The sequence below is a fragment of the Pelophylax lessonae genome (genome assembly GCF_965119305.1).
Source record: "Pelophylax lessonae genome assembly, chromosome: 9".
Lineage (NCBI taxonomy): Eukaryota > Metazoa > Chordata > Amphibia > Anura > Ranidae > Pelophylax > Pelophylax lessonae.
This window is the reverse complement of record NC_138776.1, coordinates 29,539,513-29,557,502: the sequence shown is the minus strand read 5'-3', so window position 1 is coordinate 29,557,502 and position 17,990 is coordinate 29,539,513. Positions and strand designations below refer to the sequence as shown.

Genomic DNA, 17,990 nt, shown 5'->3' with positions numbered 1-17,990 from the left:
ATCTCTGCTGTCACATAATTGCCCCCTTTTGACGTGATGTTTTCAAGTTTATTTAATTGGTCACTTATATTTCTCAGAACCTAATTTCAATTGATGCGCTTATGTAGATCAGTATTGATAAGTTTCCCCCTCGCACAAGATGTTTTGTGACACATTGATAGCTGACAGACTTCAGTTATCGAAAACCATGGATCTTTTGAAAAGATGTTTGCCTATATGCACTGCTCAGCTCATAAGTTCCATTGGGATTGGGAATGTTGGCTCTTGGACAAGAAATGTACTCTCTAACATCTCAAGCTCCGCTTTTAATTTGAATAATATCTTTGAATAATACTATGAAAAACATACACTACCATGGGGTGGTGTCACGGGTGTAACTAGCAAGTAACGTGTGCCACATCCCAAAACATATTAGAATCATAAATGGACTACACAAGGACCTTAAAGGCACAAGAAAAATAATATCATAATTTATTATAAATGATTTAAAGAGTATTAATGGAGACATTACATAATACAGTGTACATACTCACTACATAAACCTATCTATATACACCATAAGGTGGGTGCAATAAAAAGCACAGCATATCAACACCTTAAGAGTAATATAGAAAATAGGTAGGCTAAACATATGAGTACCCACACTTTTGAGGATCATGCAGCTGGACACCTGGACACTAAGCCAACTAATCAGATACCTACCTGGAATTAATCTGGCTGTTTTAGCTGTAGCTTATTGCAGAAACTAACCATCCAGTGTCTATTGGACACTGACTCTGTCACCAGTGTTTGATCCATATGTTTAGCCTACCTATTTTCTATATTATTCAATATTTTGCTATCCGCAAACCCTGTGAGATATGGTGTGACTGAGAGATTATTATATTTGGATGGTACCGGCCTAATATCCTTGAACTGAATATTCTATAAAACTCTAGTCATATATCAGAGTTTATTATCCGTGTTGTTGACTCCCCATTGGACTCCGTTTGGGGTACGTGTTTTAAGAGCTCCTGAAGAAGCGTTTATCGCGAAACATGTTGTGCTTGAAGTTTGTCCACCTATGATTGCTACAATACAATCGCATGGTCCAACACTGGGGAAACCACCCATTTCCTCAGGCAGGATATATGCGTTTTTACTCTTAAGGTGTTGATATGCTGTGCTTTTCTTGCACCCACCATTTGGTGGACATAGGTTTATGTAGTGAGTATGTACAATGTATTATGTAATGTCTCCATTAATACTCTTTTAATCACTTCTAATAAATTATAAAATTATTTTACTTGTGCCTTTAAAGTCCATGTTGTTTTAGTCCATTTATGAATAATATCTTTGTCTTGAACCCCTAATACCTGCATATCAGAACTTCACAACAACATCTTATGTGATCTACACTCCTATCCATGGGCGTCCGCAAAGGGGGGCAGGTGCCCCCCCCCCCGGAACTAATTTCCCCTTTAAAGTGGTTGTTAGAGTGGAGTTCCAGCCTTTTCTGTGTTTATTAAAAGTCAGCAGCTACAAAAGTGTAGCTCCTGACTTTTAATAAACACACACTCACCTGTCCCACGGTCCAGCAATGCGGCCGCCCGAAGCCTCGATCCTCTCCCTCTGGTCTTGGCGTCACCGGCATCACTGGTGCGGGCACCCGGCTGTGACAGCTTACGGCTTCACAACCGGGTATGCACTGCGCATGCGCGAGTTGCGCTGCGCGTCTTGATTGGCCGGCAATCTTCTGGGACCTCTGACATGTCCCAGAAGATTGCAGGGAGGGAGGGGGAGAGGAGAAACTTCCGCTCAGGGCGCTCCGAGCGTAATTGGGAGCGGGTACCTGTCAAAACTAGGTACCCGCTCCCCCCCCCCCCAAAAAAAAATGACATGCCAAATGTGGCAAGTCCGTGCACCTTTGTATGTGTTTTAAAAAAATAAACTATTTTTTACCAGTTTTCAGAGCGCCGATCGCCGCTCATGTGACCCGCCGACTCTCTCCTATTCCTATCTGACAGCTGCCTGCAGTGGGTGGGGCTGAGGATTCCCCACTGACGTCAATTGGGAGGGGAGAAGGAGGGGAGGAGGAGAGGCCGAGAGGAGGAGAGAGGCGGCGGGTCACCAGAGCGGCGGTCGGCGCTCTGAAAATGGTAAAGAACGGCTTATTTTTATAAAACACAGACACGGGGGCACACAGGATTATTAAACAGAGTGTAGACAGGATATGAAACTTTAAATGAAACTACAGCAGCAGGAGGGAAGGGGGGGCACTGACCACTGACACAGGAGCAGGCAGGCAGGGAGGGAGGGGGAGAGAGGACAGAGAGGGACAGTTGAGCTGCGGATGAAGGAGGCACGTAAACTGACCACAGTGTCAGGGCTCACAAGTCATGGTATACCGTGGTCAGTTTACAGAGGGGAGGACATAGCCAGGCAGGATCAGCCAGGTATTTTAGGTGATAGAAGGGGCCAAATTACACAGCACAAGCACTGTGCTGTATAACATGCTTTAAGGGAACAGGATCAATATTTTTTTCTTTTTTTTATGTATTACTACTCCCTTGGGAGCTGCTGGTTATGGGTTCCCCTGGGTTACCATTAGCAACCACATGACAGTTTGACATTTTTCCCAAGTGTTTTAGCTCAGTCAGGAAACAGTGCAGTAGCTTTGGTTTTTGTGTTTTTATTTGGAACTTGGATAGGAGAAGGGAATCAGTGGGATACTCCAACTTAATACACTATGTACAATAGGCTGCAAGGACTTGAAAATGCTGAGTAACGCTGAGTAACACTGAGTAACGCTAGTCACGGCTAGGCCGCTGTTTCACTTTGCCCTTAGCTGTGAAGTATATATGAGCTTTCTGAGGTAAACTGTATCCTGAGGTAAACTGGACTGTACTGCAGAACAACTTCAGGGCCCTTCCTGGCACCCCCTTTGTTCCTAATTTTCAGGGTAAACTACACGGCACCCCCTTTACTGATACACTCCTTGTGTGAGCTGGCTCCTTGATCCCCTGACTTCTCTGGAGTGGTCCACTCTCTTAGGCAGACCCTTAGGCAGATCTCCTGGTACTCATGATACTGTTTTTCCCAAGATGATTCTGCCAGCAGCTCCACTTGTCAGCACTCTGGATCCTCTGCAGCTCAGCTCCACACCTGGTTCACTCGGCCGACCGCCTGAACCACCTTCCTCACACTTGCAGGAGGAGAGACAGCCGTCCACCTCCTCCTGGGACTTTGCTCCCGCCAAATGACACCCTGTCACATGCTCCCACAGGATTTATTGCCCATCCCAGGATGCATTGCGGCAATGCCCGCCCACTGGGATAGCCATAAATCCTAGTGTGCTATGGTCAGGTTTCCTTTACTGTCCAACAAGCTCCCTTATTGGATACAGTGGGGAGACTCCCTTAGACCCAATAAATCACACCTGGAAACATGTGACAGACCAAACTAACAGATCAGGCTCTCCTGAGAAGCAGAAAAGAACCAACAAATGTGCTTTCTTAGCACCTACCTAGGAGGGTGCTACATTTAGGTCAACAAACACTTTAAAAAAATAAATGACTTTGCCTTCATGACATTGTCAGAAAGGGGCAGAGCATGGATGACCTTAAAATTATGCTCCCCCCCTGAAAAAAGTTCTGCAGACGCCCATGCTCTTATCTCGCAGTCAAGACCTTCTTTATTCTCTTTAGTTAGTACTCATTTCATTCTCCTCTCTGTTCTCCCCTCTTTTTATGCCTTTTTTTAAAACAGGTGTGAGACATCTTTGCAAGTAAGAATAGTTTAGTGGAAAAAAAAATGAAAACTTGAAAAAATCTGGCTGTAGCAGGAGAAGGACACACTGGGCTCCATCTGAGTCAGCCAAGAACAGGAAATTGATTCCATAATGGGCACAAGGTCAGCAAACCTGGACAACCAGTCTGAGAAAAACATTACCTGGTTTGTTTAATCTCATTTTCTGTTCTTACATGCAGATGGTGTCAGATCCTGAATCTTTTAGACTGAGGTGGACTGAGAGGCCCATGGCAAAAATGTATGGCTAACAGAACTACACGTCAACATGATGCTATCAAGAAAGCATGGAACATAATCCCTGAAGAGGAGTGCAGGACTAAACTCTGTGGAATCCAGCCCGCCAGGCCATTTCATGTGGCCCTTGCACCCAGAGTTTTTTTTTTTCAGTCAGAACGTGGCAGCACTGCCTACACTCCCGGAAAGTTCTGGAGCCAGGCCTTTTAGGAGAGATTTAAGGAAGCTCTTCTTTTTGGTGGGGGGAGGGAAGGAAGAGATGAGGGCTGTGGAGGGAGATGTGTGTAGAGGTGGGGGATGGGGGAGTGCTGCAGAGGCCAGAGCCGAGGAGGATGGGCATCAAGGTCATAGCTGAGGAGGATAGCACACCCCTAAACCCTGCACCCTATAAAAAAAAGAAGTGCACCGCTAAACACTTCACTCTATATGTAGCTCACTTCTCATCCCTGCAGTCTGTACACAGTGTACCCCTGAACCCAGCACTCTGTATGCCGCGTACTTCTGAACTCTACACTCTGTATGCAACGCACTCTTCAAACCTGCAGTCTGTACACAGCGAACCCCTGAACTCTGCATTCTGTTTGAAGCACACTCCCCATTACTCCTATGTATCTGAGTAGATATGATGTCTTACAGATAAAAGTGCCCCTTTGAGGGCAACCATAATGTTGATATGGCCCACAATAAATTGAGTTTAACACCTCGTCCCTAGGTAGTCAAACCTAACTGGTTGCCAAAGGCTTCTCTTGCGTGCACTCTAGTGGGATAACATTAAACTGTAGAAGTGTGAGCGTCTTCTGCTACATAGAAAGGACCATCATGACTATACTTTACACATATGTAGGCTGGACCAAAAGTTTTACAAACCGACAGCTAAAAGAAGTTGAACTTTTAAATGACATGTAATGTAAATCTGATGTCTATGGTTTATGTACTTTTATTTGTTATTGGGTACATTACTTTAATAAAGAATTTTCTTAATACAGTCTTTGACGTAAAGTTTTTGTTTGCCCATTTCTACTGCTGCAAGGCCCCTAAATGGCATTGGGCCCATAGGGGGGTGTTTACGCTGCCTATTTGGAGATCTGGCACTGCTGAAGAGGAATTTGTAACACCTTGCTGAATATTGATGGACGAACATCGGACATGGCGGTTCGTGAACGCCATCCGCAAACTTTCTCAAATGTTCGCGAACCTCAAGTTCGTGGCAGACCACATTCACTTTAATGGCAGGCGAACATTAAAAACCTCCAGGTCATATTTGTAGCCACAAAATACTTACTAGCTGTGCACACATAGTCCCACAACATGGACACTGACATGCCAGAAGTATTGCTATTGGGAAAGTTGACATAACATTTTTTAATTTTCTTCAGCCAAAATTTTTAAGATGTTTTTTTTTCTAAATCAGCCAGAACTGACAGCAGCCGGTAAATACATGTCAAATACATATAGGGTCCAAACACACATCTGTAAAATGGGTCCGCATCCGTTCCACAATTTAGCAGAACGTTTACAGACCCATTGAGTTTCAATGCCAGTCTGAAAAATTAGGCATTCACAGGATAAAGAACTAAGTGTCGGTTTATATGGCAGTAGTTGGCTGGCTATCAGTTCCGACAAGCCAGCGGTCAACCGTTGGGCAAGAGGGTTATCATCATTTTTTTATGCTCCAACATTTGGGCCATGGAAGCCTGCCTTTTTCCAGAAAAACTTGAGGATGGCATCATGGAAGGTGGAGTGGAGGACTATTGTGAGGAGAGAGGAAAAGGAGAAGGAGAAGAGGCTGGACGGTGAGAGCCTGGAGTGTGGCTTTGTGGGTTCTGACGGCGTTGCTCCCACTGGGCTCGGTGATGGGAATCCAGGTGCCTTCTTAAAGCGGTCGCCCCTAGGTGAGTGTTGGGCTTACCGCGACTTATGCGTTGACTGCAAAGGCTGCAGATGGCAACACTATTGTCAGCAGTGGCAGGTTAAAAAAAGCCCACACTGCGGAGCCATGTGCCGGCGTCCTGGGAGCGTACATGGTTGATGGCTCGCTCCTGATACATTACCAGTCTGGTTTGTCCCTCCTGTGCAATGTAAGTTTGGCCTGCTTCTCCTCCCTATCTGCTGGTCCATCTCTCCCTCTGAACTCCCTTCCTCTTCCTCTCTTGTGGGCACCCACGTGACGTCCATAGACACGTCATCATCGACATCACCTTCCCCACCACTAATATTTGAGATCTCGGAGTAGGCAGCAACAGTGGGGACGGATTGGGCTGATCTGGGTACTGTCATCAGACTGCTGACTGGCGGCTGTTGCTACCTCCTCTTCCTGATCTGATGCCAAGAATGGCTGTGCATCGCAAATGTCTTGTGATGGATCGGAAAATAATACCTGTGACTCAAGCGGAGGGTATATGGTGGTGGTGGTGTTGGTGGTGGTGTCAATGCGGGTGCACACAGCAGAGAGTGAAGAGGGTGCAGATAGAGAGGATGAGGAGTGTGCAGAAGAGGAAGGCTGAGTGAGCCACTCAACCAAGTCTGGTGCGTCTTTTGACGTAATCGAACGCACCTTCTGCAACTTCCCACTTTGGATCTGGCCTGGTGCTCCTGCCCTACCCCTACTACCCCTGCGGAAGGGCCTGCCTCTGCCTGTCATTTTTTAGATGACCCTGTGACAAAAGGCTCTAGAGAAGCACAGTATATGTGGAAGAAGGTATATAACACCCCGCTTCAATCTGTCATTTTGGGGGGCCACTGGTTTATAACACCAGTTATGAAAAATATTTTCTAGTAACTTTTGTCACTGTGTCTAACAGAGTTAACGCAGTGAAAGAGGCAAAATTTCTGCAGTACCCAAATACACTATTATGAAAGTATAACACCCCGCTTCAATCTGTCGTTTTGGGGGGCCACTGGTCTATCACACCAGTTTTTAAAAAAATTTCCCAGTAACTTTTGTCAATGTGTGTGTAGCAGAGTTAACGTAGCCAAAGAGGCACAATTTCTGCAGTACCCAAATACACTATTATGAAAGTATAAAACCCCGCTTCAATCTGTCGTTTTGGGGGGCCACTGGTTTTTATCACACTAGTTATGAAAAATATTTTCTAGTAACTTTGTCACTGTGTGTAGCAGAGTTAACGCAACGAAAGAGGCAACATTTCTGCAGTACCCAAATACACTATTATGAAAGTATAACACCCCGCTTCAATCTGTCGTTTTGGGGGGCCACTGGTTTATCACACCAGTTATGAAAAATATTTTCTAGTAACTTTTGTCACTGTGTGTAGCAGAGTTAACGCAGCAAAAGAGGCAACATTTCTGCAGTACCCAAATACACTATAATATGCTTTCTATGTAAGTGTATTACACCCCTATATACTGCACACCTATACCAGTCCTTGAAAGGACTTTTGTGGACCTATTACTGAGCAATCTGTGTCACTTAAGCCCCGTACACACGTACCGAATGTCGGGCCGAACGATCGGCCGTCTTTTGTCTGGTGCTGTCCTGTCGGTTGAAAAGTGCTAAAGACTGCACACGAATTTTGTCAGCCAACAACAGCTGACTGCAGAAGTGATATCATGTGATGGTTAACTTTCCGTGTGTTTTTTCTTCTCTGAGCATGCCCAGTCTTGCTCATCTGCTGTTTGTCGGCCGAATTCTGTACTGACTGAGGAACAATCGGCCGTTCTGGTGTTGGCCAACAAAAAGTTTAAAGCCTGCACACCAGATTCTGTTCGGCTGGAAAGTCGCAGTCGGTTGTCGGAAGCATCATACTAACAAGCCGACAATCGGCCGATCGGTCGGTGGCCGAATATTTACGGCCGACAATCGCTACGTGTGTACGGGCCTTAACAGTCTGTCCCATCTCCCCACAGCAACCTCTCCCTACACTGACAAAAGACAGAATATACAGTGCCTTGCGAAAGTATTCGGCCCCCTTGAACTTTGCAACCTTTTGCCACATTTCAGGCTTCAACCATAAAGATATAAAACTGTAATTGTTTGTGAAGAATCAACAACAAGTGGGACACAATCATGAAGTGGAACGAAATTTATTGGATATTTCAAACTTTGTTAACAAATAAAAAACTGAAAAATTGGGCGTGCAAAATTATTCAGCCCCTTTACTTTCAGTGCAGCAAACTCTCTCCAGAAGTTCAGTGAGGATCTCTGAATGATCCAATGTTGACCTAAATGACTAATGATGATAAATAGAATCCACCTGTGTGTAATCAAGTCTCCGTATAAATGCACCTGCACTGTGATAGTCTCAGAGGTCCGTTTAAAGCACAGAGAGCATCATGAAGAACAAGGAATACACCAGGCAGGTCCGAGATACTGTTGTGGAGAAGTTTAAAGCCAGATTTGGATACAAAAAGATTTCCCAAGCTTTAAACATCCCAAGGAGCACTGTGCAAGCGATAATATTGAAATGGAAGGAGTATCAGACCTCTGCAAATCTACAAAGACCTGGCCGTCCCTCTAAACTTTCAGCTCATACAAGAAGAAGACTGATCAGAGATGCAGCCAAGAGGTCCATGATCACTCTGGATGAACTGCAGAGATCTACAGCTGAGGTGGGAGACTCTGTCCGTAGGACAACAATCAGTCGTATACTGCACAAATCTGGCCTTTATGGAAGAGTGGCAAGAAGAAAGCCATTTCTTAAAAATATCCATAAAAAGTGTTGTTTAAAGTTTGCCACAAGCCACCTGGGAGACACACCAAACATGTGGAAGAAGGTGCTCTGGTCATGTGAAACCAAAATCGAACTTTTTGGCAACAATGCAAAACGTTATGTTTGGCGTAAAAGCAACACAGCTCATCACCCTGAACACACCATCCCCACTGTCAAACATAGTGGTGGCAGCATCATGGTTTGGGCCTGCTTTTCTTCAGCAGGGACAGGGAAGATGGTTAAAATTGATGGGAAGATGGATGGAGCCAAATACAGGACCATTCTGGAAGAAAACCTGATGGAGTCTGCAAAAGACCTGAGACTGGGACGGAGATTTGTCTTCCAACAAGACAATGATCCAAAACATAAAGCAAAATCTACAATGGAATGGTTCGCAAATAAACATATCCAGGTGTTAGAATGGCCAAGTCAAAGTCCAGACCTGAATCCAATCGAGAATCTGTGGAAAGAACTGAAAACTGCTGTTCACAGACGCTCTCCATCCAACCTCACTGAGATCGAGCTGGAGGAATGGGCAAAAATTTCAGTCTCTCGATGTGCAAAATTGATAGAGACATACCCCAAGCGACTTACAGCTGTAATCGCAGCAAAAGGTGGTGCTACAAAGTATTAACTTAAGGGGGCTGAATAATTTTGCACGCCCAATTTTTTCAGTTTTTTATTTGTTAAAAAAGTTTGAAATATCCAATAAATTTCGTTCTACTTCATGATTGTGTCCCACTTGTTGATTCTTCACAAAAAAAATATCTTTATGTTTGAAGCCTGAAATGTGGCAAAAGGTCAAAAAGTTCAAGGGGGCCGAATACTTTCGCAAGGCACTGTAGATAGTACACCTATACCAAATACCAGTCCTTAACCACTTGCCGACTGCTGCAAGTACATTTAATGTGGCGGTCAGCCCCTCCTGGGCAAAGCGACGTATCGCTACGTCGCTGGTCCACAAGCCTCTAGAGGGCGAGCTCTGACATCCCCGCGCGAGTGACCGGCAGCTCTGAAGTCCGCTGGTCACTCGCGATCTCCCGCTGGAGAGGGAGAAAGGCAGGCGGCTGATGTAAACAAAGCCGCCTGTCATTCTCCCTGGTGTAACTGCATAGACTATACGATCCTGCTATGTAGGATCGTATGTCTCTGTGGTTTCATCACAAGCCACGCCCCTTTACAGTTAGAATCCCGCCCCTAAAGACACACTTAACCCCTTGATCACTAATAAAGTTAACCCCTTCTCTGCCAGTGTCATTTTTATAGTAACAGTGCATATTTATAGCACTGATTACTGTAGTAATGTCACTGGTACCCCCAAAAGTGTAAAAAATGTCAGTCAGGGGTCCCATCTGTCCGCCGCAATGTTGTAGTCCCGCAAAAAAAATCGAAGATCGCCGCCATTACTAGTGAAGAAAAAAAAACAATAAAAATGACATAAATCTTTCCCGTAGTTAGTAAACGCAATAACTTTTGCGCAAACCAATCAAAATCCACTTATTGCGATTTTTTTTACCAAAAATATGTAGCAGAAAACAAATTGGCTAAAAATGTTAAAAAATTTTGATTTTTACATTTTTTTTTTTGAGAATTTCATATAAAAAAATTTGAAAAATATTGTTATTTTTCAAAATTGTCGCTCTTTTTTTGTTTATAGCGCAAAAAGTAAAAATCGCACAGGTGATCAATTACCACCAAAAGAAAGCTCTGTTTGTGGGAAAAAAAGATCGTCAATTTCGTTTGGGTACAGCATTGCACAACCGTGCAATTGTCCATTAAAGTAACGCAGTGCCGAATCGCAAAATAGGCCCTGGTCTTTGAGCAGCCAAATCCTCCGGGGCTTAAGTGGTTAAAAGGACTTTTTTGGACCTATAACCGAGCGATCTGTGTCACTGACAGTCTGTCCCTGCTTCACACAGCAAACCTCTCCATAAAAAAAAGCAGAATGTAAAATGGCAGCCAGGTCAGGTCTGTTTATAAGGTAGGGGGTATGTCCATGTACTGAAATGTCTCAATTGGCTGTCCTGTACCACCTGATGGATGTGTCATGGGTCAAAGTTCTTCACAATGTAAAAGAATATGGCCGCCGCAAACATCGCCATATGTTCGCATGATCGGCGGACAGCGAACAAGCAAAGTTCGCTGCGAACCGGCCGACAGGCAAACTGCAAGGCCATCTCTATTGCTGAATCCATGTTGAAATGTTCTGGCCCTTTGTGCACATGGCTCTCATACAATAGATTAGTTACAGTATCTGGTAAAATTATGTAATGAAAATCATATTCCATTTCCTTCTTATATTTTTTATGGCATTTAAAATATCTTTGTTCCTCAAAGTGTAGACAAATGGGTTGAGCATTGGAACTACTGCGGTATAAAGCAAGGTCAGCAGCTTGTCCAGTTCCTTAGAACCTTCAGATTCTGGTTTGCCATACAATATAATGATTGGACCATAGAATAATAATACTGTGGTGAGGTGGGAGGTGCAGCTGGAATAAGCTTTCAGCCGTCCCTCTGAGGAATTCATTTTTAGTATGGTGGAGATGATGAATACGTAGGAAGTCATAATAAGTGCAAAAGGAAAAAATGCCAACACTACATCCTGACATAACATAAATATGTTTCTGCTTGTAACATCACTAGAGGTTATTGCATACAGTTCTTTCAGATCACAAAAGAAATGGTCAACCTTTTGTGTGAGACAGAAGGATAACAGAGATGTGGGTAACACATTGGCTGCTCCATTAATCACAGATATAAGCCAAGGGGACAGAGCCAATGAAATGCATATATCTTTGCTCATGAGTAAGGAATATTGTAATGGCTTACAGATAGCTACGTATCGATCGTAAGCCATGGAGGTCAGGAGAAATATATCAGAAGCACCTGACAATGAGAAGAAGTACAGCTGAGTCATACAGGCAGGCAAAGACATCCAATGGTCATGTGTTAGGAGTATGGAGAGCAGCTTTGGAAGAGTAACTGAAACATACATAACATCACTAATAGCAAGATTACTCAAGAAGAAATACATTGGAGTATGGAGCTGAGGAACCAGACACACCAATAAAGCAATGGTCATATTTCCAAAAACAGTCATCAGATACATCAATAGAACTGCAATGAAAAGGAGACATTTTCCAGTTTCAGAGATGGAAAATGCTGAGATGTAGAACACTTTTTGTGTACTGTTTGAGCATTCCTCCATCCTTCTTGCATGAAAAATGGAAAATATAGTTGTTACTTTTTGATTGTTTATAATATGAAAAATATTTGTTCCATAAAATATGCATTACATCTACATACAGACAATTAGGAAGGAACCCAGAACGTAATCAACAATCAAAAGTACAATTTAACAGGTTAGTCTAATCCCGTCAGCTCATCTGAAAAAACTTTCTTAGCCAAATTAGTCAATGAATATAGAGAGAAAATCAGCGCAACACAGTGGATGACTAAAAAATTAATTATTGTGCTGCTAGAACACAATAAATACATTTTAAAGTGGAGTTCCACCCTAATTTTATACTTACCTCCATCTTCTCGCTCCGGGTCACCTGAAAAACAAATGGCTAATCGCATTTTTTTTTTTTTTTTTACTTACCTCGTAGCGAAGAAAATATACTTACCTTACTTCCTTCTTCCTCCTTCCTCAGGCCGCGGCCCGTCGTCACTTCCTGGCTCTGCAATGATTCCTGGGAGCTGAACGTCATCGCTCCCAGGAATCATTGCGCCTGCACCGGCCCCGACATCAGTTCCGGGGCGCCCACGTCATCCCCTTCTAAACAGCTTCTGGGCATGCCCACCGGAAGTGACGGCGGGGCCGGCGCAGGGCATCGTGGGACCGAAGAAGGCGGAAGAGGACGCAGAAAAGGATCGCGCTGGCTTCAAGCTGCCCACATCCGAGATGGCAGCGCTGGACAAGACTTTTTCAAGGAAAGTATTTGTCCTAACAGGTAAGTGCAACCCGGGACAGATCAGAGGCTAGCCATTGGGGAATGCACTAGCCCTGACTGTCCCGGGGGTATTTAAATAAAAAAAAAAATTCCAGGGTGGAACTCCGCTTTAAAGTAAATTGAGTGTAAATGATTTAATTGTGCTAATAAAGTGCAAATATTATCATAAAGTGAATTTATGTGTAAATAAGTGGCTGCTGACACTATATATGCTTCCACTGCACACCAGAAATGAATAATTAAAAGAAATGCAGAGCCACTTAAATTAATAAATATACAGTTGTACAATTCATATATATTAAAATATTAAGTGAATAAAGAAGTTACTAAAACCTCTGAAAATTATTATTTAAAATGTTCAAATTATGTGAGAGTCCCGGAAGGATAAATAAATAAAAATATAAATATATATAAAAAATAACAATCCTAGCCACCTGCTGTTAAATGTCTCCTCGCTGGGTTATGTGATAGATAGAGGATTGTTCAACAGAGCCCACACAGCTGATTGTGCCTGTAAATGTGAGTTGGATACCTGTTTTATTGTTGGCCCTAATAAAGTTTTACATACGGAGAGCACTAGATTTGTCCCTCTTTTTATCCCATACCATCCCATAGGAGTGCAGTCGTCTACAGTAAAGAGGTGGTAACGTCCTGGGCTTATCAATGTGCTTCATATCCATTTGATCCATGTGAGTGTATTTATGTACAGCCTTTTTAATCTGCAATAAAACGGTATTATGCTAGGGCAGTCGTGCGCTCTCTTCTTTTTCCTTTGAACAGTTGATTGTCCACCACCCAGTGGAGGGTAAGGTGAGCTGCAACGCCCCATCATCTATAATTCCGTGAGTGGCTTTCAAAAATTACCAGCCTGGACATTCAAGTTTAGATTCAGCGCATGAGCTGGTAATGTTTTTTCAGAAATAGCAAATAGAATGCCAAAACACCTATCAAAAAGGAATGTTTAAGCTGAAGTTTGGAAAATTCATAATCTAAGAATTATAATTTTATGCTCCATGAATTAAGCCTAACAGCAGCAAGCATCCTGCATGTCCACATTTCAGCACCCTCTTCCCCAAAATCATGATCATGTTACCCCCTGATAAGTGACTATAGGATAAAATGACTTCTGAAGTTCGGCTAACTTAATCACCTCCCCTTCCCCTAGACTGCTGATTGTATACTGATAAGCAGACATGGGAGTAAGACACACATGTGCAAGTCACAAGCAAGTCTCAAGTCTTAACCTTCAAGTCTCAAGCAAGTCCCAAGCTACTGTGGCGAAAAGCAAGCAAGTCAAGTCGAGTCCCTGCTAGAAGTCAAGCAAGTCAAGTCATTTATTTTGGTCAAGTCACAAATCCAGTCAAAATACTGATCTACCCCAATTTTAACCTTTAAATCAGTTAAAAGTCAGTGGTCAGGAAAGGTTTTGTTTTATTTTCAACATTAACAAAAATGCTTAGTGCTTTTTTCTTGGCATATTAAAGAAACTTTTTGAATGCCCAAACAGCTCAAACTCCTTCGTCCGGTCATGTTTCAACACCACAGTCATTAAAAACATGTTAAGTATGTCCATTGTTAAACAGCCAGCGTCTTAAAAATCAGAACACACTGAGGTGTTTTAAGTGACTGTGGTGTCATAAACATAACAGGCACATTAATTTTGCTTTAACACATCTTGAGAAAATGCAAATATTTAATAACTTAAAAAAGTAAAGTCATTTCGAGTCATATGTCTCAAGTCAAAGTCAAGTCTCAAGTCATGAATACCAAGTCAAAGTCAAGGCGAGTCTTTTATTAATTTTAGTCAAGCAAGTCTCAAGTCCTCAAACTGGTGACTTAAGTCTGACTCAAGTCAAGTCATGTGACTCGAGTCCCCCACCTCTGCTGATAAGGACATCCCTCTGCTTTCCACTCCTGGAAGCAAACTCCAGACTGACAATATTATGAAATATAGTCACAAAAAAGTGCAGCGCTCTCCTTCAATAAATTAAAACTGTAAAAATCATCTATGTATAATAAATTAACTTAATAACGTGAGTTCATCTTTTCTTTTAAATTTATATACATTCCATTAATAAATGATTCAATGTTCGTGAAAAAAAGGGGTGCAGTACCAGACACCAGAAACTCTTAAGTAATTGTCTCTGATCACCACAGTGCCTTTCACCCCACCTATGGGTGTCTTCTCACCTGCTTGAATGGACCTCACTAATTAAAGGAAGTCTACATGCGCTTTGTAGTGTTATAAGTGGCACCTCTCCCACTGGCCGTACACTCCAAATCCGTGGCTCTCAGCATGGTATCAATCATATAGGAGGCAAGAGGAAAGAACCATAGTGAAAATCGCTAATAAAAAGCATTTATTTCCATATAAAAATCCACTCACATTTCAGAAGTAAGAAACAAGCATTTTACAATACAATCTTTAGCATACACAGCTCCACCTTGTCCCAGCATGATTACGGCACTGTCCACCTCACGCGTTGCGCCCAATGGGCTTTCTCAAAGATTCAGGCTAGTGGACTGCATCATGCTTCCCATATTTATATACAGTTGAGTAACAGTAATAGTAATAGTTGAGTAATAGGTGGTTAATACACAGGGATAGCGTGGAATTTTTTTTCACAATGTTATACAATGTAACACCATAGTGGCTTTCCTATCTTAGTTTTAGTCCATGAATGCAGGAAATTAAACAACAATGATTCCATATACCTATACTAGATTTACTTAATTATTTCAATTATTAAACAGCAGAAATAAATTGAGGTTTTTATATGCACTTCTGTTTCCACCTGCTTTATTTCCGCACACTCCTGAACTCTTAAAGGTTCATAGTTAAACCTATCTCTCAATCATACTTTTAAGTATGTCTAAATAAACAAAAAAAAATGCTGTGCACATAAGGTTTATAGCTAGAAAGCTTTCTTACAAACCTTTTATTTTGTTATGGACAGCAAATGTTACCTGACAGCATGACACATACTTAGAGGATCACAAATATCTGCCTATGCGGTGATGAGATATATAAAGAGCATCTGTGGCCTAAGGGAGGACATAGATGGCACCTCAATGGGATTAGGATGCAAAAAAAATATGATTATAAATAATAATGCACTTGTGAATTAAACAATAAAGTAAAAAAAAAATCCAATTTAGAAGCAAATCTAACCCAGTCTGATTTTAGGTACATTTAGGGTAGAATGACGTGGATTTGGATGATGATAGTGTCATTGTTTTTCATGATGTCAACAGATGCCTTGGAGGGCAGAGAGGGTCAGATCCTTAGAAACAGAATTGTAATCTACCTTGCCATGATGGATCTTATGGTTTAGTATGTTTTAGTATGGTCACCTTAATGCATTGTAGCCAATATAACCATGATAGGCCCTACTTGACCTGAAGAATATGGACTTATAGTATCAAAGGGATTAGTGAACATTTATTAATTGCTTCTCCCTTTTCATGCATATAACTGAGATGAAACCCTACTTTCTCATGTAAAGATGTTATTCATTATTGATTGTAATAGTTGGTCACATTCTGCTAGACTTGTTTTTTAATTTGAAAGTAATTTCACTTTCAGAAAAAAAATAAAATAAAAAGAAACCTTGTGAAGCATCTGGAAGAATATTGAACATTTATAGAAAAGGCCTATATGAATTAATTTCATTCAGTCCTGGGTTATTCATGGCATTTAGACGTTCAATCCAGAGCGTCTCACACTGCAGGATACGTTTGTCCCAATTGCCACCCTTGAATCCCGTGGGATCACTTCTAGGACAAGCAAAGAAGGAGACTATTTCTGTATGGTATTTGTTGTATACGCCAATATGCCTAGTGACTGGAGTTATGACTAGAGTTGAGCGGATACCTGGATGTCCGTGTTCGGCGGGTTCGGCCGAACTTTAAAAAAAAGTCCGGGTCCGTGTCCCGGACTTTTGCCTAACTTTTCCCGGACACCGAACCCCATTGAAGTCAATGGGGACCCGAACTTTCAGGCACTAAAATGGCTCTAAAACACCAATGGAAAGGGCTAGAGTGCTGCAAATGGCAGCAAAATGTAGTTAAGAGCATGCAAGTGCCCTGCAAACAAAATGTGGATAGGGAAATAACTTAAAACAAAAAAAAAAAAAACAGAAAAATAAAACAATGTTCTTCATCTCTGAAGGACGAGGCCCATATGGAGTAGGAGGGAGTTTGAGGTGGTGGTGGATGTGGCGGTGTCATAGGCGTGCGCACAGGGTGTGCCGGATGTACCTGGGCACACCCTAATCACCTAGGGCACATAGCATTATCGCTCTGTTTGCCAGTGAGGAGATGGGAAAGATCTCCCTCGGACCTGCTCTGCTCTATTTCACTTTGCCAGCAGGGAGAGTAATGTATCGGGGCCATGTACATGTAGGCAAACACATGCATGTGTATTTAAACTTTGGGGTGCACACCCTAATGCAATAGGCTGCGCACACCTATGGGTGGTGTAGGTGGAAGCGGCGGTGGAGGAGGACCAGGGCCGGATTAAGAGCATCATGGGCTTGGTGCTGAGGATTTTGAAGGGCCTTAAGGGCCGTGCCTTGGCATGCACTCAGAGGAGGAAGGGCGCAGCCATGCATGCCTAATTCAACATGGGATGCTGTCTCTGAAGCCCATAAACACATCCATGCATCGGCAACTGTCCCTCCTTGTCCAGCCTTCGTGCTGTGTGGGGAGGTTCTGAGGGAGCTGCCTGGGGAAGCGAGCATAGAAGCCAGACTTCTGTGTTTACAAGTGACAGAAGAGCGGTAACAGTGAATATGGCCAACCCGGGGCCTATATAAAGGTAGGGGCCTGGAGCTGCAGCTCCAATAGCCCCTACGTTAATCTGGCCCTGAGGAGGACGAGGTAGCCAACACTGCTTCTTTTCAGAAATTTTAAATGAGGGTACACCCCAAAAGAGTGAGAAAGAGCAAAAATAGAACAATGGCTGGGTAAGGTCGGTATCCATCGCTATTCTGCACAAGGTACGGAAAAGTCCCGTGGGATCCATGCCTGGTTCATTTTAATGAACTTGAGCTTGTCCACATTGTCTCTGGACAGGCGGCTGCGCCTGTCTGTGATAACGCCCCCAGCCGTGCTAAATACCCGTTCAGATAATACACTGGCTGAAGGGCACGCCAGCACCTCCAAGGCATAAAGGGCAAGCTCAGGCCATGTGCCCAACTTGGAGACCCAGAAGTTGAAGGGGGCAGACCCCTCATTCAGTACGTCTAGGCGTGTGCACACATACTGCTCCACCATGTTGGTGAAATGCTGCCTCCTGCTAGGACGTTCCATATGAGCTGCTGGTGCTGCTGTTTGTTGT

General features: G+C 43.1%; 1 protein-coding gene across 1 annotated transcript; it reads right to left on the bottom strand.

Annotated features, from left to right (window-relative positions):
• Positions 1–10,956: 10,956 nt before the first annotated feature.
• LOC309564188 (olfactory receptor 1J21-like) lies at positions 10,957–11,901 on the bottom strand (the record flags this gene model as incomplete). The annotated part of the gene is made up of 1 exon (XM_082268820.1): positions 10,957–11,901. The coding sequence occupies one exon, from the start codon at positions 11,899–11,901 to the stop codon at positions 10,957–10,959; it is 945 nt and encodes a 314-aa protein (XP_082124946.1).
• Positions 11,902–17,990: the final 6,089 nt, after the last annotated feature.